This window comes from Pseudopodoces humilis, chromosome 3 (assembly GCF_049639895.1).
Source record: "Pseudopodoces humilis isolate 2021_Gansu_Grassland_sample_001 chromosome 3, ASM4963989v1, whole genome shotgun sequence".
Classification (NCBI taxonomy): Eukaryota; Metazoa; Chordata; class Aves; order Passeriformes; family Paridae; genus Pseudopodoces; species Pseudopodoces humilis.
In genome coordinates this window covers 15,497,702-15,521,478 of record NC_142202.1, presented here as the reverse complement: position 1 = coordinate 15,521,478, position 23,777 = coordinate 15,497,702, and the positions used below count along the sequence as shown (strand labels likewise).

General features: G+C 45.7%; 1 protein-coding gene across 7 annotated transcripts in view; it reads left to right on the top strand.

Moving 5' to 3' along the window:
* CAPN13 (calpain 13) overlaps positions 1-23,777 on the top strand; it is a 51,423-nt gene that overhangs the window by 20,184 nt on the left and 7,462 nt on the right. For 4 of the 7 annotated variants that reach the window (XM_088053121.1, XM_088053122.1, XM_088053119.1 and 1 more), the window contains 14 exons: positions 2,061-2,194; positions 4,106-4,280; positions 5,152-5,223; positions 6,964-7,049; positions 8,404-8,478; positions 9,801-9,967; positions 11,423-11,571; positions 14,633-14,793; positions 16,342-16,378; positions 17,945-18,007; positions 19,346-19,403; positions 19,938-20,005; positions 21,555-21,623; positions 22,557-22,635. In XM_088053121.1, the coding sequence (XP_087909247.1) occupies positions 2,061-2,194; positions 4,106-4,280; positions 5,152-5,223; positions 6,964-7,049; positions 8,404-8,478; positions 9,801-9,967; positions 11,423-11,571; positions 14,633-14,793; positions 16,342-16,378; positions 17,945-18,007; positions 19,346-19,403; positions 19,938-20,005; positions 21,555-21,623; positions 22,557-22,635 (1,393 nt within the window). Of the gene's footprint in view, positions 1-2,060; positions 2,195-4,105; positions 4,281-5,151; positions 5,224-6,963; positions 7,050-8,403; positions 8,479-9,800; positions 9,968-11,422; positions 11,572-14,632; positions 14,794-15,541; positions 15,648-16,341; positions 16,379-17,944; positions 18,008-18,409; positions 18,528-19,345; positions 19,404-19,937; positions 20,088-21,554; positions 21,624-22,556; positions 22,636-23,777 lie in introns of those variants that run through there. The other 3 variants (XM_088053123.1, XR_015772171.1, XM_088053124.1) reach the window with 3 other exon arrangements.

Sequence of the window (23,777 nt, the reverse complement as noted above, 5' to 3'; positions counted from 1 at the left end):
TGGACTGTGGTGTCTGCAGCACAGACAGACAGCGGGACAGAGCTTCTCTCTGGCTTTTAGTTAGTTCTAGCTAGCTGAGGCAGAGGAGTTCCCTGGACCTTTGTTTGTTTTTTTCCCAATTTTCTTGGATCTGTGCAAGCCTGCTCTGGACTGAACACCCAGCCAAACCCCGGGAGCTCACGCCTGTGGCCCACCGGGGCCTGGGCCTCGGCACTTTCCAGCGCTGGAGGGACTGATAAGAACCTGAGCAAGCCGAGCTACACCACATGAAAAGGACTTTTCTTCCTAGATTTGCCATCCCATCGAACAGCAAGAGGTTTTATTATTTAATATTACTCAATTTCTGTTAAATAAACAGCTTTTTCCACTTCTCTCCAAGGAATTTTTATATATATATATATATATATTTTTTTTTTTTTTTTTTTTTTCCCCAGACCAGTTGGTGGGGAGGGGCATTTCCCTGGGGAAATCCCCATTTGGAGTTTTCCTTCCTAATTTGCCCTAAACTAAGACAAACGGCTTCTCCCATACCACTCTTGTACTTCCAGAGCACTCTAGGACTTCCCATGAAGTTTCTCTTTCTCTCTGCAGCTTTTCCTGTCTTTGTGAGCTCAGATGAGGCCACCATCTGAAAGTCTGTGACAGTCAGGACAAAGCAGCTGAAGAAAAACACAGTGCTGCATTCAGACAGCCTCCAAGCTTGAGCTCCCTACCAAACATGGCCAAGGAAATTGACTTTTGGAAAAACATCACTCAGTGGGTTTGGACTGCAGTAATCCCCACAGCAAGTTCTGTACATTCTCCTTGTTTACCTGCTGTTTGCACATGAAGCACTGTGGGGAGGTGTGGCTGGATGTCACACTTTTTCTCAACACAGACCTGCTCCTAGGTGTTGCCTGATGACAGAAGGGCTCCTTGAGTGACTGAAAGGACAGCTCCTTTTGGACAGTCCTTTTGCCTGTCTCTCTTTCGGGCAGAGGACAGCCAGTGGAAGCCTTTTCCTCAAGCCCCTTCCAGCCAAAATCAAGCAGAAGCTTCAGATCTCTCCTGGAGCTCATCTGAGAGGTTCCAACCCTGCCACCTCCTGCCACCACTAATGCAGCAAGTGAGAGGCCTGGGTGAGGCAGAACACAAGTAGGATCAGACCTGCTTTCAGCTGAGCAGTCTGTAAGCTGCTTTGCTGCTGGGCAGATCTGGTCTTGTGCTTTTCTAGCAGAACAGCTCATTTTGGGTTTTTCATTGACCAAAGCTGTTGAAATAAAATCATGCTAGACTAAATCTATTGCTGGCATACTTCCACTAGAGTCCTTAGCATTACTGCAAATAAGAGCTTGGCCTCTTATGATTTCGAATCATGCTAAGCTACATTAATCTGCTAATGACTCTGGAAATGGCTCCTTTAGTTCATCCCAGCAGATCTCTATTCCTGTCTTTTCCCTTGAAAAGTTTCATCAGCTGGATCAGCTGGAGAAACACCTGCTCTGTCCACATGCTGGAGAGACTGCCTGTGTCCTTCTCATCCATCAAGGAGATGGATAACACCTCAAAACACTCTTTAGTCACTGCACTGTCTCTGTCCATGACAGCGTGTCAGAGTCTTAATTGAAATACAGAGGAAAGAAAATTTAGAGGCCGGATCTTGACAGAGGCTCTCTGGCCAAGAGCTGTGCAGGGAAAATCCAAGTGTGGCTGAGGAGTGAGGCTCATGGAATCCACCTGTGTTATTGTTCTTTATCTTCTTGAAATCTTTCTATTGCCCAAGAATGTTAGCATATTCCCTGTGTTGAATCTTTCCTCCTACTGATTGCAGGACTAGCTGTGCTCCCCAAGGACTTTCCCTGGCACTGGGAAATCCAGCCAGTTGGTAGCTTGATTGATAATGGGGACCATTAGCCTGAGGCAGTTCAGGAGAAAACTTGCACATATCCATGCTCTAGATTAATTCCTCTGCTGGTTCAGGAAGCTTTTTCTTTTCATGGACATTAGTGCTTGAAAGAGGCTTGTTATTTTATTTTATTTACTCTCTTTTTAAACTACATTTTTATTTTATTTATTTCCAGTTCTGGCAATATGGAGAATGGGTGGATGTAGTGATAGATGACCGGCTGCCATTCCTAAATGGAAGATACCTGTCTGTACATCCCCGAACTTCAAATGAATTCTGGCCATCCTTGCTGGAAAAAGCATATGCCAAGTAAATATGCCTGGTCTGTTCTTCCACCCAGTGCTGAATGCTTTCTGTGGTTGGTTTCACCCTCTGCTTTGTGCAAAGCACACAGGAAGGAGTTCAGGCTGACAGCTGCCTATGTGGTCCTGTCATTTATGCAAGGAGCTGTGTCTGCAGCCAACACAGACTGGAGATGTTGGCCTTGGGTTAGACCTAACTGTACCCAGCTCTGAAGGTAGCCAGCCCTAAATCTACACAGTTCAGCTCTGGGATGTTAATGCCTGAGAAGCAAAATTAGCAGGGCGATGGTTGGTGACACAAAAGGGCCTGGAATCTTCCTATTTTAGGCAAACTTTTTTGTCTCTGTTTTTCTTTCCACGTTATCCTGTTTAAGACTGCAGAGTCTAAGCAGCTGTAAACCTGTGTTTACACAGTTTTACACAGTTCTAGTGTTTTGTCACTAATCAGAGATCATGTGGACATTTGGAGCAGGCAATGAGAGGAAGCATGACTGAAGAACATGCCCAGGCACAGCACATGCACTCCTAGGACTCTCTGATCAGCTCTTACTTCACAAAGAGCTCTGACCCTTAGCTGAGGCCCCTGGAGTATGCAGGGTAAATAATGCCTAATAAAGAGATAACAATTTTTTAAAATCCTCTGGAAAGGGAAGGGATCAGACTGCGGTCCCTTGACATTTGCCCATTTCCCATTATTAAAAATGCTGAAGAAAAAGTCCTGTGTTATGGGTGGTATGAAGGGCTGGAACTTGGTACCTGATGCTGGTGTAACATCTGCAGTGCAGTGAAGTGGAGATGAAGAAAAGAGGAAATTTTGGCAGACTTGGTCAGGAATAAGGAAATTTTAAAGCAGCATGAGAGCAACTCAGGAAGAGAATGCATTTTGCCCTGAGATATCTCAGAAAAGTTGACTCAGGATTCAGTATCAATTTGCTGCATAAGGTTTTAATTACAATGCATACCAAACCTCTATTAAATTAAAGTTGCAAGCAATGCCGTTTATGAGATTCCCATTTGAGAAGTTATTCCCCAGCGCCCAAGACAAATTCTTTTCATCAGTGTAGGACAAGGACAACTCTTCAAAATACAATTAGCTGCAGACTTCATTTGATTACATTCATTAAATACAGTGTCTATGGTGGGGTTTAACAGCATGCTCTACCTGCTCTAAGTACGGCATGTTCCAGCTTATTTGCTGTCTCAATAAAAACCACACGATAAAAACAACAAGGACTGTGTTGGCAATATTAAATTATTATCCTATTATTGTGCTCTAGCAGAGTGAACTGGGAACAGTGCTGAGAACTTGTTTCTGCCATGCCCTGGAAGCATGGGTAAATACCTTCACCTCTCTTTTCCTTTTGCTCATTTGCAAAAGGAATACTGGCCATTTTTGTGAAGAGTCCTGTATAACTATGATTCAGAAACTAACAGTTCAGCTCCATTTGACCTGAAACATCCATTTGAACTAGTCACCCTTGGCTCCCTTCCTGTTCAGAAAAAAACCAAAAAAATGGATGCTTCAAGATGAGATGCAGCTCATCTCCCTAAAATGCTTGTGCTGGCATGAGATGCACCTTATTATTTTCCACTGTCTGTAAATGGCTCTGGACAGCTGCCTCAGATGGGGATGAATACATAGAAAAAGCTTTCCCTTTGTCTCATTCCTTCCACAAGACATGTGCTGTGCCTGGCCAAGTATTTCGATCACGTTTCCTTTCATTACCTGGCCACAATGTCTGCACACCCTGGGCTCCCCTGGGCTCACCACCTCAATGCACACGCTCATTTTTAAAGCAAGCACTGTGCATTGTTTATGAAAACAGTGTAAGGACTAATTAACTTCTCTCTTTTTTTTTTTACTTTTTTATTTTTGGTTTTTTTTTTTTTTTTTTGTATTTTAAAAATTGTTCCATAGGCTGCGGGGCTCCTACCAGAACCTGAATGGAGGCTACCTTTCAGATGCTTTAGTAGACCTCACAGGTGGAGTCCAAGTGCAGTTTTCATTGAAGGATCCACCTCCTGATCTGGAGGAGATCCTGAAAGCAGCTGACAAATCTCGGTGCCTCATGGGGTGCAGCACCTCAGGCCAGGTGAGTCACAGGGCTGGTCACATGCCTGTCTCCATTTACTGTGTTGGCACAAAGGTGGCTCTTTGGAGGGGAAAAGGAAGTCCATAACCACTCTGTAAAATTTATGGGTTTATGGGTGCCTGAAGGGATCTTGGCAGCAGAAAGGTTTTCCGGTAAGGAATGTAAAGGCATTTGGGCAGATGTAGATGGACTGGTCTGATGGACAGGGGGCTGTGGCATCTCTCCTGGCTAATTCCACTGCAATAGAATGGTGTCCTCTTGCAGCAGGCCTGATTTCAGCCTCGTAACTTTGTGATCAACACTGGCAAGGCCAAAACACACCTCTCTTCTGATGTAATGATTTCATTGTGGCTTGCAGGCATACTGGTATTAATGCAGGGAAGTTGCAAAAGGCTTTGTGATAGCGAGTACCTTTGATAAAATGTCTCCAAGGCTTCCCTTACAGCATGTGACATGTGACTGCAAAGTGTGTGACATTGCTCCTGTGGTGCCTACTTCCTCAGGACAGGAAGCTTCACTGCTGCAAACAAGCCAAAGACTATTCCTTCAGCTCAGGGAATAGGCTGAGAGTGGCAGGAAAATTTGGCAGTCCCGCAGTCTGACAGCAAGCCACCCAGTCCAGGTCATTCTGCAGTTGCAGCAGCTCTGGACCATAGAAGAATTTGCAAAGAAGTGTAGATTTGTTAAATTTCCTGCTTTGCTGATGGCTGCAGTGGGAACAGTCACGCTCCTGTGGAGTATCTCAGTATCTCACAGCAGTGCTGCTGTGAGGCTTTGTTTAGTGCTGTGGCAAGTGACAGTGCTGGGAGCTGCTGACTATGTCCTTACAGTGTGGCAGAGAGCTAAAAGCTGTGCTTTCTCCCTTCTGCAGTCAAGGAGAAACATAGAGCTGAGGAATGGGATTGTACAGGGTCATGCCTACACTGTCACAGGAGCTGTGAAGGTAAGATCAGAGACTTGTTCCTGCCTGGACATCTTGTACTGACCATCCACAACAGGGAAGTTGTGCTGCAGTTCCAGTCAGAGTGATTTGAATTACCCTCACACTTAGGGAGCATTGTTGAAAAGGACATAGTTCAAATTCCAAGAGATGGAAGGACTCTGGCACAATGAAAGGAGGGAGGATATCCGAATCCATATTGTTTTCTAATGGAAAATGCAACTTAAATTTACTTTTGTTTTGGGACACTTCAGCAGAAAATACAACGTTTCTGGAGATTTTCATTCCATGCTGACTCTTAAAAAATGTGCTTTTGTGTTTCAAATGTAAGTAGAAGCACTGCCTGAAATTGTGGGATTTGTCATGTGATGCAAATCTACATTTGTTCAGCTCAATCACAAGCTGCCAAAAATCGCTGTGTGAAAAGTAAATCGCTGGTTCAAGAACAGCGTTTCTCCATCTTTTAAAAGCTGCTGTACTCATGCAGAACTGCTCCTGGCTGAATATTAATACTGGTGATCTGAGAACCAATTTATCACATGGATCAAAAGAAATTAAGGATTTTTTACAGCCAGAAGTCAGAACATGGCTTAGCCCAGTAAGCTGTAGTGCACACAGGGAGAGTTAACACTGAAGAGGGAAACCAAACAATAGCTATGCTGTCAAGCAAGATAGCTACGAAACATTTGAATCTTGGAACCTAAAGTACTTTGGAAAGGGGATGTTGCTTTCCCTAAGGTATGTTCTCCCTTATCCCTCTCTCTCTCTCTGTTGGTTTTCTCTATGAGCTTGGCTTTGGTTCATGTCCCCTCGTGCCATGGCATGCTTGGTGCTATTATCACAGCCAGTGTGCTGCTTCTTGGAGGACACATTCTTGTAGCCAAGGAGCTACTAAATGGAAAGATGGGGTTGCCAAGCTCCAGAAAAGGCCCCAGCTGTCTCTTTGCAGGGCAGGGGCAGAAGGGTCCCTAATTCTGTTGGAGGAGAAGGCAGGCTGTTCCAGCCTCCTGCTGCTCCTGGTGTGTGCAGAGAGGAGGAACACTCTTTGTCCCACTTAAAGAAGTGCCAGGACATCCGAGGCATTGTGCTAAGGGGAAATGATTGGAAGCTGGGCCTTTGCCTGGGAAGAGACTGCCATGGTATTGTTTCCAACACCACCTGTGTGCATAAGGAGAGCCCAAAAACAAAGGTTTGCTTCTCCTTTCCACTTCCACCATTTTGGCTTCATTGGCAAGAGTTAGTTGCTTCTGACTTAAATCAGTGGCAGCAAAAGGAGGAAAGCACCAGACACCCCAGTTGTTGCAAACCACAGTATTGTAGCCACAGACCCACATTCTGTTGTCAGCTCTCTGTGCTGTCTGTTGGCTTTCACTCCAGGTAGTCTGGTGACCTCGTTCCTCAAAGTCTCTGCCTTTGCTGACTCACAGCATCAGATGTGCAGAATTAGGCACTGGAATTTCCCAAGGCTGTTGAATTCATGCAGTGTGACAGGAATGCTGCTGCTTCTCTCTGTGTCAGCTATTCACTATCCTCAGGAAAGCAAAATGGGTGCAGTTTTCTCTCACACATCATTCCTTTGCAATGTAGCAGAAGGCACTGATTTTTCGCTGCTGGGAAAATGAGATCAGATGTTAAATCTAGTCTCTGAGTGTAGAGGAAGTTCCATTTTCTTACCCTTCTCTTCACTGAATATCACAATTGTGAAAAACTGTGACTGGGTTTGTTTTTCTTTCATCTTTACAGGTCCCCTACAAGAATGGCTGGAAACATATCGTCAGGATCTGGAATCCGTGGGGCCATGGGGAGTGGAAGGGACCCTGGAGTGATGAGTAGGGTCTTAAAGCTTTAATGTCATAGGAAATCAATAATTTTTTATAAGAATTCTTTTATAAGAACTTCTGCCCCACACCCATTTTAACAAAACAAATATTTCCAAATCAGCTAATTAGAAGCATTATTTCCATCTGCATAGCGGCTGCTTGCAGAAATACAGCCCAGGGAACACTAATGCAGCCTTGCTAGGCTCAGGTGTCCCTTCTTGTCTGTGTATGCATTTTACCCAGTGCAAAATGCTACAGAAGTCATGGATGAAAGAGTTCTTATTTCCTGGAGTAAGCTCTGACCATGTCCTTAGATGCTGGCTGGCTGCTTCTGTGGAATTCTCCTGCAGCAATCACACATCCACCTTTCTCCTGTTTCTCCTGCTCTCATGAGTCTTACTCTATAAAGAGGATGGTTAGATGGGTCCATGGAGCAGGGCAAAATTGAACACAGAGGGCCAGAAAGGCTCCTTGGTTATCCCAAAGGCAAAGTGCCAGAGAATGGCTTGAACTTTTGGATCCTTCATGCAGCTTTGGGGGGATGCAAGGACCACTTTGCTGCCTGTGTGGATAATCTAACATATTTTTCCTAGAGAAAGGAATGACATAGACTGCAAGAGTGTTTTTTAGATAAATAGATTGTAGTTTTCCTTTTGGAATTGCATCAGTGTTTCCACGATTAGAAAGATGTTCTTGTGACACTCTTAGGTTATTTGATAGTGTCCCAGCCCTCCCTGTTGCTAGGACCACACACAAAGCACTCTGCTGAGAAAAGTCAGGCTGGAGTGTTGTGTCTGGAAGGGTTGGTGGGTTGTGCAGAGGTGTCTAAGGCTGGAATAGCTGCTCTCTGCTCTGGCAGCATCCTCCCACCCTTTTGCAAAGGTGAACTACAATCCTAAGTGTAATTGAAATGTCAGTAGCACATTCCCAGGTAACCTGCACAGATCAATAAATTATTGATTCACGTGCTGTTTATTTATCTTAAACTCTGCAGAAAGTACAATTATCACTTAATTATAAACACTCTGCTTGGAAACAAGTTTGACTGGGTAATGTGCTCTCTACAGGTCAGTGTAATATCAGTGCTTCAGAGCACTGAGCTTGGTTCCTCACTAACCTCTCCAGCACTGGGACAGGTGACAGCAGGGAGGGTTCCCCACCCCGGGGTGGGCAGCTCAGGCATAGCAAAGGCACAGAGTTTTATTTGCTGGCCTTGGCTATGAAGGTATCACACAGAGTCCTGTTTCCAATGAGCAGTTTGTTCACCCCTCCTGATCCCTCATGACCTGACAGGTTGGTTGGAGGAAAAGGCTGAAGATGAAAAATTGTGCCTCACATCTTGTTGATTTGTTCTTTTTTGCAGCTCTCCTCAATGGGACCGCGTTGAGCCTAAATACAGAGAAGCCCTACTCAGAAATAAGGATGATGGAGAATTCTGGTATTTCCCTATTGTTCCTTTGCCTACTTGGTTTTCTGTTTGCCTTTGTTATGAAAAAAGTAATTTTGGCAGATCCCTGTTCTTGGTGGTGGCTCAAGGCACCCTGTGTTAGCTGTGTGCAAACAGCTCATTGGAGATTGTCCTGACCCTGTGGTTTCAGAGGAAACAAGACCTGAAAAAATGGAGTTGGCCAAGATTAAGTGACAAGCTGACGAAAAAAAAATGAAAAGTGAGAGAAGTAAAAATCCAGCCCTCTGATGCCTGGTCATTTTGTCACACTGCCTCTCATAAAGCGTGTGGTTTGAACCTTGGACTGACAGATGCTGAAGGGGACAGCTGGCTAAGCAGGTCACTGAGCTTGTGCACTTAACTTCTCTGCAGGTGCTTGTGGTTTTTCACTGCCTCTGGTTGCTCTCAGATACAGCTTAGCCATGCATGGGCTGTCCCTTAGAAAAACTGATTATTCAGAAAGTGCACACATGCCCTGTGGGGCTCTGAGGAAAGCAGGGCAACAGCAGGTGAGTCTGAAATACACACTTGAGGTTTGAGTGAAGCATGAGCGTGGGACAGAACACTGTGGAGGTACAAAAGCTGGAGGTGGCAGGACAGGGCTCCAGCAAGATACCCCAAACATGTCCTGTGGTTTACCCTGGGCATTAGGGGCAGTTAGGGCAGCTCAAAGTGCATTGAGAGCTGAGCTCTTCTGCAAGGTATAGCAGCCAGCAGAGCTGCAGGTGCCTGCAGTGCTCTCAGCAATCCCTTTTTAAAGGCATGGGGTGCATGTGGATACCTAACTGGTGTCTTCACAGAATCACAGGTCAGGCACAGGGTTGTGATGATTGTGGAATACTCCAGTGAGGGACACTCCTCAACCTCTCTGGGAATCATGTTCCAGCATGTGGTCAGTTGCACAGTAAAGAAATTCTTCCTCATATTCAGGTGGAACTTCCTGGGCATCAGTTTCTGCCCATTGCCTCTGATTCTATTGATTTGCATCACCAAGCAGAGCCTGGTCCAACCTCTGACACCCTCCCTTCAGATGCTGACATTGATGAGGTTCCCTCTCAGGGCTGAACAGCCCCAGCTCCCTCAGCCTTTCCTCAGAAGGGAGATGCTCCAGTCCCTTGATCATCTTCATAGCCCTCCACTGGACCTGCTCCAGGAGCTCTGTGTCTCTCTTGTACTGAGGAGCCCAGAACTGGACACAGCACTCCAGATGTGCCTCACCAGGGCTGAGCAGAGGGCCAGGATCACCTCCCTCATCTCCTGGAAATTTTCTTCTGTCTTCAACTGAATGATGAGATTTTCCTCCTTCTCTGCAGGATGTCCTGTGAGAACTTCCAGGAGCAGTTTTCATGGCTGTATATATGTAACAATACCCCAACATTTCTGGACTTTGGAGATGAGCACTACACAACGTGGTCTCTGAACAGCTACACCAGCCTGTGGAGCCCAGGCCTTCCCACGAGGAGGAACCGCTATTCCCAGGGTAATGGATGCTCAGTACCCGGTCATCTCCTCCTCTCACTGATGCTTACAGTGAAACATTCACTCTGAGCACCGAATTGCAGAAGTATTGATTGCCAGTTGTTAATGCCTGCCTTTCCCCATTACAGCACTTATCAGCTAAACAGGCAGAAACAAAGCAACAGCACTGGCTGCTGAGTTAGAACGGGAGACTTGTGATTTAGGAACCCTGGACTCTTTAAGTCAAAATGAGCTTGTAAATCTTCTTTCAGCCAGTTGCAGTAGGTGTTGCTGGGGACCTCATCAGAAAGCCTGGTCTGGCAAATATGCTGTTGATTTTACAGAGCAAAAAAGTACTCTGAAATTAAATGGATATGGAATGAAAAAAATGTGCTACAAAGCTCTATTTTTTAAGGTAAAAAGGTCTTTGGGCTGATAAGACTGGTGGTTTTACTGCCTGTGCAAGAACTCTTCTGGCACTGTAAGCTCCAATCAGTAGTAGTATATTTTTACATTTTTATCTTATCTCACTTTTTTTTTTTTTTAGAGCTGCATCAGTATTTGGGCTTTGTGTTTTTAATCTAGCATGGTAATATCTGATCAGTGAAGAGGCTTGACTTCAAAAGCCTTGACCTAGCAGCAAACAGGTTTTGTCTTACAGATTTCAGGCCCCTGCTCCTAACCTGATCACCAGGTCTCAAGGTGTGGTAACAAAGCAATGTCTGTGCTGCTGCACACCACAGTCACTGGGACTGGGCAGGGAGATGCAGAGGCTGAACTGAGAGTGTGCAGGCAGAGCCATTTTCCTTGGAGCTGCGTTTTCCAACAGCCCTCCAGTAAAGTCCCTGTCCAAGTACAATCGTTCTAATTTGCAACTTTCAGAGCCACCCAGCACAGGGAGCTGGCTTAAATTCTACTCTACTGCCATCTCAATACTTTTTTCCCAGTTTGGGCACTTCATTGTTTGTTTTTTTTTTAAATCAGGAATGCTTCCTGTTAATGCCTTGGCCAAGAAGCAGCTGTTTCCCTCTGGTGCTTGACATTCTGTCTGTCCATCACAAACATCAGCAGAGGGGGGAGGAGAGGATAGCTTTGCACCATTTTGTCCTTTTCTGTGTGTTTAATCTCAAAGCCACAGTCCTTTTCAGCTCAGCCTCTGGGTCAGGTGCCTGATTGTGAGCCACTGCTTTTCTGCTGCTGGGAAAGTGTGCCATGTAGGTGAAGCAGATGGGGGGGGTTTGAGAAATCCACACGACTTCTGTGACTTTGCCAGAGATTTCTAAAATGACAAATGTGCAATTAGTTTACCTCCAGATGCCTCAGCTTCTGGTGCTAGTGTGGAGACTCGAGTGCTCTGTTGTATTGAAAGGATCTTGGAGCAGTGACTGCCTGTTCCTCTGGGTCCACACAAGCAAGATTTTACACAATAGGCTGGAACATCTCTGTGCCTGCTGTTAACCTATTAACACTTTCTCAGCAGGTGCAGCTTCAACAAACCCTCAGTATTTTTTCAGAGTTCTAGATCACAACCCAAAAACCTATAATGTAGCAATTTCACTCATGCAAAAACACGCTGAGCATGTGCAGGATGAAAAAAACCTGAAGATTGGCTTCTTCATCACCACGGTAAGCACAATCAGATGTCACGTAGGCACTGTTGTTCTCTGTGTGCTTTATTTTACCTGTATGTGGGAGTGAAAGACTGAATTGCCTTTTGGTCTTTTAAAAAGTCAGTATGTGGTGTGAATTTCTGGGTGCCTTCCATTGTAGAAACTCAGAGTAAAAATAGAGTCTAGCAGGCTTAGTTTCTTTTATTCATGTCTTAAGGAACAAAGGTGGCACATTTCTTTCAGGGCAGGAACAGCCCTGGGAAACTCAGGGAGTCCTGGGTTAGAAGATGTGCCAGGGCAATATCCTCTGTACAGCAGTACTGGTGACATGCCATGCTGGCTGGGCAAGAGGCATGACAGCCAGCACTAGCCACAGCCCTCGAGCAGCATTCCAGCTACAGTAGGGAAGCAGATGGTTTCTCGTTCCCCAAAGTGGGCCTGTCTTACTCATCCTCCTGTTTTCTATCTGAAAAGCTTTGTAGAAACATTTACAAAACACATGAGAGCCTTTGCTCGAGACCAGTGTAGAGGAAATCCACTCAGATACCTGGGACCTGCACTACAATTTCTCTGGGCTTTTTTCTTGGTGACTGTCCAGAGAGGTGCCTGTTCAAGGTATTCTCAGAGCACTACAAGGCTTACTGAAAGCACAGTTGTTAGTGTGGATGGATGCTAACCCTTCCCAAAGTATTTTTGTTGTTGGCTGATGACTGTGGGAGGCTATTCTTTTAATCCCAAAGACTAAAAAGGAAGCAGGGATTGCTATAACCCTAATTTCTTCTCATTCTTCTCATTTCTGGAGAGGTTTGTTCTAGTCCCAGACTTTAAATAATTGATGCCGTGAGTTTAACAGCTCCTCATAAAGGGAGAGCATGGCTTTGTAGCTCATAAAAAAAGTGTGTCTGAGAAATAAAAGATGTCATTAAAAGGGCATCCCTCCAGCAAGTGGAGCTCACTATCTCTATGGGAGGATATCCTCTGCCCTGTGCGGGTATCGAGCCTGCAGGATTGGGCCAGCTGTGCCTCTGAGAAAGAGTTCCTGCTCCTGGTAAACAGGGAATTTCTCCTTCCAGCATCCCCAAAAGTCACCAGATATGGAGGTCTCTGTGTGCACATGCACGATACACGTCCACCTTGATTAGTTACTCATTTTAGGAGAAGTGACCTTCACTGGGAGGTCATGATATAGGTCTTGGTTCCCTCAAAAAAGGGGTTATTTAATCAGGAAGCAGACTAGGAGACAGATTTTCTCTATTCTTTCTTCATATTAAAATTTTTTTTCCCCTCCAGTTGATGGTCAGGTGTGTTTTCTCTCTCTTGGTATGAGATGGACCAAGGATGGATGACCCTCAATAAGTTTGTCCAGCCTGGATGAGGTGGCCTCTGTGGGCTGTCAGCCCATAGCTCACCTCGGGCTCCCCTTGGGCTCAGGTCACTTGGGTTCCTGACCTTAGGAGTGATCTCCTACACAGGAGCTGAAGGGCAGGGCCAGAACAGAGCATTACTGGAGACACCTGGATTACTGAGGAGCACCTGGGCAGTGAGGGCAAGGGAACAGTTAGGCTGCTCTGTCACACCATCGCTTTTATTAATAGAAACAATATTATACAGGTGCAAATTCACACAGAGGACTATACAGACAACATTCCCTCATAGACACACATGAAGTATTTTAATATGGGAGCCGCTCTACCAGCTCCTCACAGCCAGCCTGGTGTCCTGTCCTGGTAGAAGCAAAAGCCAAGTCCAGGAGCTAAAACCAGAGTGGGTGTGCGTGCCATTCCTTCCGTTTATTTCCCAGTGTTCAGCCTCAGTGCCTGAGGACAGTCAGAGCATCTGTGGGTAAAAGTTTACAGGGGGTTTCTTTGCACAGGGAGAGTGCAGTTGGCAAGATTCATGTGGCTTCACTCTTCCTCCCTGATCCGCTTTCTCTGCCATGATTCATTAGCAGCATCATCCTGGCTGTTCTGTACCTTTTGAGACACATCAAAATGTTGCTGTGAAGTAAAAGGAGTATTACCCCTTGGCAGGATGAGAGCAGAATGCAGTGCAGGCAAGGATGCAAACCAGAATGGACGTATCTGATAGCTCTAGGAAGCCTTTGATTAAATATAGACGTGGAACACTAATACATGGCTGTGAGGGAAGTTTAATGTTGTGTGATAGAGCTGAGAAATGTATAGAGGCTGATTCTTATCTCACACCGGTTTTGATTCTGTTGAGATATTAATCTGCTTCTGCTTTTTACCAGAAGGAATGTGGAATAAGGCTCAAAAGTGAGGGAAGAAAAGTATTACACCATTTATTTCTTTGCAGCACTGCCCATTTCTATCTGCTCAAGATCTGACCCATAATACTTGGCAGTCTGTGTACCTCCCAGCCGTCTGTAACAGTAGTCATCCTATTTTTTTTTTCCTTCCAAAATAGCAGTTTTATGTTATTGTCTCCCAAAGGCATGGCTCATAAATAACTCTGCCACGCTGTATAACCATTCTAAATGGAATTTATACACTCTGATATATTTTGGGGAATATGTTAAGGAAGGGTTTTTTATTATGCTATCTTTACATGTCATCATAGTAATAGCTGTTGCATTATATTTGTTTCATCTCAGCAAAAAAATACTGGAATAACAGATGAAAGATCAGAACACTCGGTTTTCTTGTGACACTTGCTGGCTTGGATTGGGGTTCTTGAAGCATTGTCATCTGGGTGACATGCTTAGAGGGCTCTCTGACCCCTTTGAGTCACAGAAGATCTCAGGGAAATTTTTAGTAATAATATTCCTCCTTGATTCCTTCGTGAACTCTGCTTAATGTTAATTGAAGTTCTCTTCAAATCTCCTTACATTAATTTTGGCTTCTGCTTCTTTCAGTTCCTCCACCTTTGAGCAACTTTGATATGTCCTTGAAAAAAGTCTGTCCCCTGGATGGGCTTTTCAGGCCCATGGAGAGGTTGAGGAGTGATAGATGCAGTGTGCATTCAGAGGGGTGTGGGAATGGAAGGCTGCTGGGAGTGTGCTTTCTGATTTACTCTGCTTCCTAGCAGGAAGACAGACAGCTGTATTTTTCTTTCAGGAGAACTCCAGAGTTCTGAAGCAAATCTTTATCCGGAGCCGAGATGTGAGCAGCTACTTTATCTTGAGCCCGGGAACCTACGCCATTGTTCCTGCTGCAACAGCGGACCAGGAATTCAAATTTCTCTTACGAATTTTCATAAAGAGTCAAGACTACAATGAGTAAGATGATACACACTCCTTAAAGGCCCCTGACTCACAGCCTGACAGGAATTAACTATTTAATGTCAAGACAACTGATGTGGCAATTTGCTTTTAGTGTATCCTTGGAGGGTGGGGAAGGCACAGAGGAGTGTAAAGCACCTGTTGAGGGGGATCAGTCCTGCACTGCAGAGCAGGGCAGGAGCTCATCTGCAGCCACCAAGGGTCTCAGCTTTGGTACAAAGAGCCACACAAGGGAACCATAATTGTCAGATATGTCCTCGAACCCTGATTGTGGGAACATTTCTCTTTGCTGAAAGAAGGATTGTGAGCTTGATTTCCCTTATTCTGAACAGCTGTTCAGTAGTTTATTATGTTCTGCTGGCTGGATGCCAGATGGACCACGTCCCATTCTGCTCAGAGTGGGACCTGGAGAAGCCAAGAGCAGTGAAAGGCCTCGATCCTTTCACTCAGCCACCCCATAGACAGGCAGGGCTCCCTGTAGGCATGAGAGCAGCTTTGGAGATAAGTTCAGTGGAAATATGGTATCTGAGTTCATGCAAAGGCAGCTATTACCACACACACACGTTGACATTACCACGTGAATATTTGGGTGTGGTTTACTCCAGGTAAGCAGGCTGTGAGTCCCAGCATTCACCAAATGACCTGCGAGCATCAGCTGTGCAGTGCCTTCAGCAAGCTTTAGAGTGGATGTGATTGCAGCTCTTACCTCACTGGCCCATATCTTAATAATGAGATTGCTTTCCAGGCTTTGGCCCCTGGCAAAAATAGCCCAGAACCAACTGAGGCAACTCCTGAGTTATGGAGAGCAAACACAAGGAGTCTGTGCTGTGGGCTGGACTGCCTTCAGCAGGGTGAGTCACGTGTGAGACAGCTCAGCCCTGGAACTGAGCTTTTCAGGAGCCTCTGACCTTCACAGACCTTCCTGAGCTAGGCCAGGTGTGGATGTGACCTTCCAGTGAGTCTTTGCAGCACTTACCTATACAGATGTTATAAAAATAGAACCTGGCTTGTCTAATTTCTCTGCCACAAGCAGAACTCAAGTACTGAATGTGGCTGACAAGTGTGCCTTAGAAACAGTGACCCTGGCCCAGTTTCAGGCAGTCTGCAGACATTTAGATGTTGCCTTTTAATAGCCCAGATGCTGGTTTTATTCCTGACTGTTAAGTTGGGCAAAGAGAAAGGAGGTGAAACATTTCTTTGGCTGAAGGCAGGGCAGCCCTGTATTCTGCATGGTGAGGTTAGTCCTGGCGTGCTCAGGGTGAGACAAGCTACCCTTTCTCTGCTGCTGGTGCCAACAGAGCTGGCTTGGGGAAGGCAGTGGCCCCAGAGAAGCTGGAGACTCGGACCTGTCTGTGCCTGTTTGCACAGAGAGGCCCAGGACTGGTGCAGCAGCCTTGTCTGAGCTGGGCCATGGGTGCTGAGCATCTTGTGGGGCTGTGGGCTGTGTGAGTGCTGCTGGTGGTGCCTGCCTTCTGCCACAGCTGCAAATCAGTGCTCTGGAAAGGCCTCTTTTCTCCCTGTTTGATTCTTGTAACTCTTTTCTAGGAACTCAAACTCCCCCACCGGCTCAGTACTGCCAATGGTAAGAGTCTGAAAACTGGTGAAGGTGCTGATGGTGATCATTTGGTCACCTTTACTGACTCCTCTTCACCTGCTTTTTTCTCCCTTTACCACCCACTACTGTCCCAGAGTTTGACTCTGGCACCCTGCAACTTTGCTGGCCACCTCTCTAGATAGATGGGAGTGACAACAAAGCCCTTCCTCTTCTCATGTCTTTTTCAGAGCCTGATTTTTGAGGAAACAGGTCTTATACAGTCCCTTTGTCAGCCTGTCCATCTGTCCTTTTCACCTCACCATCTTTAACACTTTGGCAAACCAAATATAGGAGGGGAGAGAGCACTTAAAAGCTTCTAAATTCTTTCAGTGTCTGTAAGATGTATATCTTTGGGGGAGAGAGAGAGAAACTTAATTCCTGTGAGTGGGATTGGACATGCCTTCTCCATGGGAATGATGTAATTTAAGTGCTTGGACCCTATAAAGCACAGGAGTCTATAGGGATGAAACTCAAATCAGATTTCTGCTTATTTTCATCAGGATGAAAGAGACAGAGACATAAAGCAAACTGCACTTTGAAACTGGCTGCATCTCTAGTTCAATCCACATATTTTCTTCTCCAGCCCAGCTACTGTGGGTTTTTTGACTTGCTGTGAGCTGTGCACATTGCCAGGGCTGGTCCAGTCCTGCTAGTCCCACCAGCAAAACCCTGACACTGAGAGGCTGCTATCTACAGCCTTCAAAGACACAGATCTTTGAAGCCAGAGGTGAGAAGCTGCTTCAGGAGAGCAGAAAACAGCCCCTTCCTTATGACTCATTTTCCAGAACACAATTAAGCCCCATTAGAGGGGTAGTGTAAATGGTGACTTTTTATCTCTTTCCACTGACAAGCTGTCAGTTTACCTGACTTTAGTCCTTAGTCAATGTTTTGACTTTGATGAATTGTAGTACCCACAGTTTCTGCTCCTGTTCAGGTATTTGGGCTTCTTTGGTATGAAGTATCTCACACAGAGATGAAGACATTGGGTCTTGGGCTTGGATTTTTTTTTCTGAAAACTTTATAATGTTAAGGATAATTCCCCTTAAAGCCAGGTAGATCATTTCACTGGAAGGTTGAAAAAAATCACATAACCATTGAATTGCAATTGCTCAGGTATAGTCCAAGCTTATCTTGGGGTTGAGAAGGTACAAGAGAAAGGAAAAGTCAACTCATGCTCTATTTTCTTGGTTCACATGAATCTCCATGTGCCCTGAGCAGTGGTCCCAACCAAGGTCCGCTAATAAGGATCAGGCTTTGTGTCTCTATACTGAAGTACTGACTTGCTGAATTCCACCCTGGATGTGTTCTGTCATCTTCCTTAGGCACTGAACTGCTCCTTCCTGGTTGTACTAACTGCTGACATCTGAAATATGTTGCTTCCTTCATTGCAGTAGCAGTTGCTCATTCCTAGTTGACTTTATTTTGGGGGTGTGAAAACTGCAGCCTGTGCTGTACATTCCCTGCCCCTCTAAAGTGTTGCTTGGATTAGCAGACTTTTGCCTCCAGTTGTTTTGTAGCTGAATTATTTATGTCTGCTCTTTGTTTTTGATGCAGGATGTATCAAGACAGAACCAGGACAGCTCCTATAAGGCTCTTTTCCTAAGATATGCTAAGCAGGTATAATCTCTAAAACATATTGTTGAAAAAAAATAATAAAAATATGACATCTGGAGTTGAAAAAAAGAAAAACTGATCTATGGTGTTGATACAAATCCATTTAGAATTTTTTTTTTTTGAAATGTAGCTTCATCCTCAAGTGGATACCCTGAAAATGGTATTGATTGACCTGCCAAAACCCCCAGAAATATGGGACATTCAGCTGGGATAGATTGTGTAGTGCTATATATATCAGTGGACTATTGGAGATTTATAGTTATGCTGGTGATGGGCTTGCATGTGTACTTTCTTCTTTTTTTTATTATTATATTTTTATTTGGTTTGTTTTTTTGCTGAAAGCAATTAGAAAGTCTTGGGCAGTCCCCCCCTCTCATCAGCATCATTTTCCATTTGCCTTCTCAGCACTTGGGAACCAGACATCAGTCAGCGTTTGAGTAATTGATTCCTGCTCTTTCAGAGCCAAGCTCTGTGCTCACAGGAGATGCTTTTAATGGTTTAATAAACTGTTATAAAGAACTCCTTGACTTAGTCAAGAGGAAAGAAATCACTGTCAAAAGTCTCTGCACAATGAACCTCTTGCAGTTAATGGTTATATCAATGCGTGAAGGTGAAAATGAGCACCGTGCTGCCACGCCGGGTGCCCCGGGGGTGTCTCGGGAGGGAGGCAGGGATCACTGATGGGCAGATCCCGGGAAGCAGCTCCTGTGCTCCCAGCCCACCCGCACAGCTGCCTGCTGTGCTGCCTATCCCTGCAGAACAAACCCCACGGTGATGGCAGTGCCTGTACTGTGTATAAGTAAAGCCTTATGAAAGAAAAGCCTTGTTGACCTCATAAAATCATAACTCAAGCCTACTGCTTCAGCTAAGTAGAAGAAAACTATAAGAGAGTGACTCAACTAAAACAAGAGTTAAAAAACCATAAAAGACATAAGAAACGTGCTACAGAAACTGCTACATATCCACATTGTAGTGTACAGTGATTAACAGTAGTTAACAGTAGTAGTTAGTTAGTTAACGTAAGCTTATTGTGCCTTAAAACTATGTAAACTAATAACCAGCTAGCTACTGAAAAAGCCTAACTTTTACAATTACCACCATCTTCAACATCAATATTGTGTCCACCATTGTGCCTGTAACTCCTCTGCAGATGTAGGGAAGAACTTGGAGTGGCTTGTAGAGGGCCTTGTTATGCTCCAGAGAGGATGCTGCTGCTCCCTTGGTACATAAACAGAGGTTCTTGGTTGCCACAGTGCCTGAGAAAAAAAGGTTTTGGGCAAAATTGACACAGGAGAAAACTTAACACTCACAGATCTCTCTTTGTGTTTTATTTTGTGTTAGGGCTCAACTATTGATGCCTTGCAGCTGCAACAACTCCTTAATGAAGTGATCTTGCAAGGTAAAGCTTTTACAGCCCAACTCATGTTTCTGGTGCTTGTCTATCCTTAGACTAGAGTAAATTAGACATAGGATGCAATGGTGTCCTGATGGTCATTAAAAAATCCTCACTGTGGCTTGCTGCACTGTGGGATCAGAGCATGAGAGGGGCACAGCTGGATGGCTGGAGCCAACTCAGCCATGCACAAGGCACAAAGTGCTCTGAAGTACTTGCTAAATCAGCATAAGTGGCCTTTCTTGTCACTGTCATTTCCCTTATCCTTATTTCAAGAGAGGAGAGTTTCCATCTGTGGGCAGGGACTGTGCAGAGTAAGCCCAAAGAGGGCACCTGTCCTTAGGGAAGGTAGAGATGTCTGAGATGTGCAGATTCCCTCAGCTTGGCATAGAGCCCTTCCTGCTGTTTGAGAGCCTGAATCAGGGGCTTTTCAGCTGTGTGAGCCTTCAGCCTGGTGTCCTCCTTCCCTCAGAACGGTGTCCTGATGCCTGTCACAGCCCTTGCTCTTGCTAATTCCTTCTGTTTTGTCAATCCTTGCAGATGAAATGACCAGCCTGGGAGGGAGATTCAGCTTTGATTCATGCAGAGGCATTTTAGCTCTGATGGATGTATCCTTTCAGCAGAAGCAATAAACTTCCCTGGTGCTGCCCATCCTTGCCTTGAGTTATGGCTGAGCTGAGCATCCCAGTGTGAGAACCTGCAAGCAAATATTAGCCCCAGTCCCCAGTAAATAACTGTCCCATAGTCCATGCAGGACTCTGCTGTACGTGCCCTGGCTCTGGTGTGTCTGCTGAGAGGTGAGGATCAACCTTCTGCTACCAGCTGACTCTTTGCTCTCATTTTGTCCTCTCTGGGGTTTGGCTAAGCTTCACCCTTGGGTGGGGGTCTCAGGCAGAGGTGAGACAAGGAGGCAGGACAGAGTTTAGGTGTAGCTCAGCTGTTCTGTGGTGGTTTCACCATGCTGGGGTGGCACTTTCAATAGGCTGCCAGCAATGCTGGTGTCAGGGGCAGAAACACTGTCACTGCTGAACCCCAGGAACATGCCTGGCAGGCCATCCCAGAGTGTCTTTCCAGTGTGTCTTTTCTATTTAGCTGAATCACTCAGTCTTTTTACTGCTAACAAGACAATACAAGAAATACATTTCTGGCCATTGTAGAACAAGAGAGCTCCTTGATGAAAACATCCATTCTCCCATAAATGTGTTTTTCCCCCTTGCTTGCTCATTGTCTCTTTTCCTCCATGTCTTGAAAAAGCTTTGAGACATTTTAAGACCTTTAAAAACTGCCAGAGGATGAATAAAAATGACCAGAAGCCCCTCTCTCTTTCCAGCCTGTCCTGGGATAAGCGGGCTCTGTGAATGCATGGCACGTGCGAAGAGCTGACAAAGCCTCTGCTCTGCTGTAATTCAGGATGTATTTTTAATTCTCTGGCCTGCAGATAACCCATGTACAGTGTGACCTATCCTGGCCTGCAAAGCCAGGATCAGCTTTTTTCACTCAAGTTCCACGACAGTGGCACTTGTCTGCTTGTATTTCACTGGTGATGGGTTTTGCTTTCGGGGAGGTTTCACCATGCTGCATTGGGGTGGGTACTGTGTGTCTGCCGGGGACTCCTGGAGGGGAGCAAGCCCACTGACACAGCCCTTCATGCACTCTTGGGGGGTGTCTGCTTCAAAGGCTGCTGCTGCTGCTGCCTGACTGACTGACTGACTGAAGGCATCTGGATTATCTCCTTGTGCTCGTACCTCCTCAGTGCCTATTCTGGAGGATCCAGGAGGAGCAGGTCCTGTGGGGCCTCATGCAGAGGCAAGGCCCCGGGGCCATGTTCGCTCACAGGGTGTCTGTGCTCTGGGGTTAAATGTCACTGCAGCTTCCCCTGCAGTGTTTTATATATAAAAAAATACATATTTTATATATATAAAGTTTTATATTTATAAAAATAGAAACCTTTTTTGGACTGTGAGCACAGGCACGAGCAGCTGTACAATGTGTCAAAGAAGGTGGATTTAAACACGACAAAGCTCTTGGCTTTCTCAGCACGAAGACAGAAGAGGCCACATCTCGTGTGTTTAAGTTCTGTGAAGGCAGCATCCTCAGCAGCAAAGACAGCCCAGGTTTAGATCTCATTAAGTGCTCGATTCTTAACTAAATGCACAGCTCAACTCGAATGGAAGACTCACCCTGCAGGAGTTCGGGAGCCTCTGGCGAAGTCTCACTAAGTACATGGTACGGGGTGGGGGTGGCTCTCTCTGGGCTATGTGTACTCTGGATTCTGCGGATTCTGCAGATTCTGCACCCCAGGGCTTTCCAGCAGCGGGGAGCAGATGCTCTGTGCTCTCACAACGCTGCGGGGGGAAGCCTTGCCAAGGTTGCTTGCTTAGCGGGTCAGAGTTCCCTCCTCTCATGCAAGGCAGGCAGTGGTGTGTGTAAAGTGCTCCAAATGAGCAGCCCAGGCTTTCCCAGCAGACAACACTGAGGGAAAATGTAGGAAGGCCAGTTAGGCTCAGAATCTGATGAAAATCTCCATGTCTGTGCCACCACTGACAGTTTTTTTTTATTTTTTTTTTAAGGCTTTCTAAGCTGAAATGAGTTCTTAAACAGAATCATCTGAAAAAATGTCATTTACTCATTTCTTCAGTTTCTAGTGGAAACGTATAGGATCTAATGAAAGCTTGTCTGGGAGAAATGTTTCTGCTCCAGGATAAGCACTGGAAGCAGTGACATAGTATTTAGGGTCCCACCTAAATTCTTCAGGGCACGCATGGCAGCTTCTCTGTGTCAGGTCCTGCTCCCTCAGTCGTGGTGCAGGACAGGAGGGCTTCCTCAAGGCTGAGGTTTGGGTGGGCTCCGATTTATTCCAGCCCGTTCCCTATCTGGACAGGGCTGCTCTTCCCACTGACAGCACCTCAAATGTGGCTTGTGGTGTGTTAGGAAAGCAAAAAGTCTTCTGTCCACCCCAAACTATGGGATTTCTTACACAGTAAAATTCTATCAGAGCCTTCTGAAAAAGGGTCTCCCTTGTCAGTGCCACCCCATCTCACCTGCTGAATTTCCTTGCAGGCTATTTATTAAAGGAGGAGAACTTACATAACTCATTGCAGTAGTAAATATGGGGAATGGTGGCAAGAGCTTGAAATCTGCCTTTGCACTGTATTTTAGGATATCTTCAGCAAGGAAGACAGAAACCGTTCTGGATTTCTTGATGTTGCTGAACTGAAGAATGCGATACAGGCAGCAGGTACGCCCAGAGGTGCCGAGCAGCTGTGCTCTTCAGCAGAGGTGCCTGTGGCAGTCAAGGAAAGGATGAAAAAGAAAGAGGAAAGAAAAAAGACCTTTGTGGAGAAAGTGGCTTGGATTTCACAGAGATACCAGTTAGATCACAGCTCTGCTGAGAGATCTGTGCTGGGGAGCCAGCAGAGATGCAGAGAAGTGCAGCACCGGGCAGAGTGGCTTCTAGGTCATGGATGGAACATCCAGTGGAGAATAGGAGAAAGGAAGAGTGGATTCTTGCACTTGCCTCAGTTCCTGCAGTTTCTCTCCAGGGCAGTGACTAAGTCTGGAAGGGAAAGCCACACCAACAGGCATTTATTTAGTTTGCACTGACCTCTGTTGGCTACTGAGTGCTGAAACTCTCAGTGAGTGCCCGAGTGAAGCACTTTAGCTGAGTCGTCTCAACCGAGACTGTGTGAAGTACATCTCCGACAAGCGATCCCCTTTTTACTGTACAGGAGAGAAGCTCCCATTTGGCTGCCTGGAGCTCGGAGGGTGCTGTCCCAGGATTGCTGTCCCTGGAAGCCATCAGCTGGGGACATGCATGAATAATTTTTTTTTGCTGCTGAGAGCTGTGCAAAGCATCAGCATCTGCCTGAGAAGCGCAGCACTGATGTGCCAAATGTCAAAGGAGAAGTTGCCAGGGCCATTCTGTGAGAAAGATGCTAACGTGTAAAACTGGGAGGAAAATTGTACATGGAAAAGTCCTGTCAGCCAAAACAATGCAGCTCTTTGAAGGGATGAAAGACACTGTTAAATGGCAATTCAATACATGTTTGGCTGCAAGTAGTTCTGAGTGGGGAAGAAAATTACAAGCTCATTCTTGCTGCCCTCTGAGCCAGACATCTGCATTTGAATCTGGCTTGGCAATGGGATGATGCCTGTCCTGGCTTTTGAGCAGGAACCCCAGAAGGCATTTGGGGGCTTGGTGCTACCCCTGGGAATAATATTAATGTATCCAAATCCAGCTCCTAGCCAGCTGTTCCCTGAAGAGTTCAGTGCTTTCCCAAACAAAACACTGCAGTGTGTGCTTAATTTTCACTGTTTTCCTAATGCTTCCAGTAATAATAATAATGGATCAGAGTAAAGCAGGCCAGCTGCATTAACAGC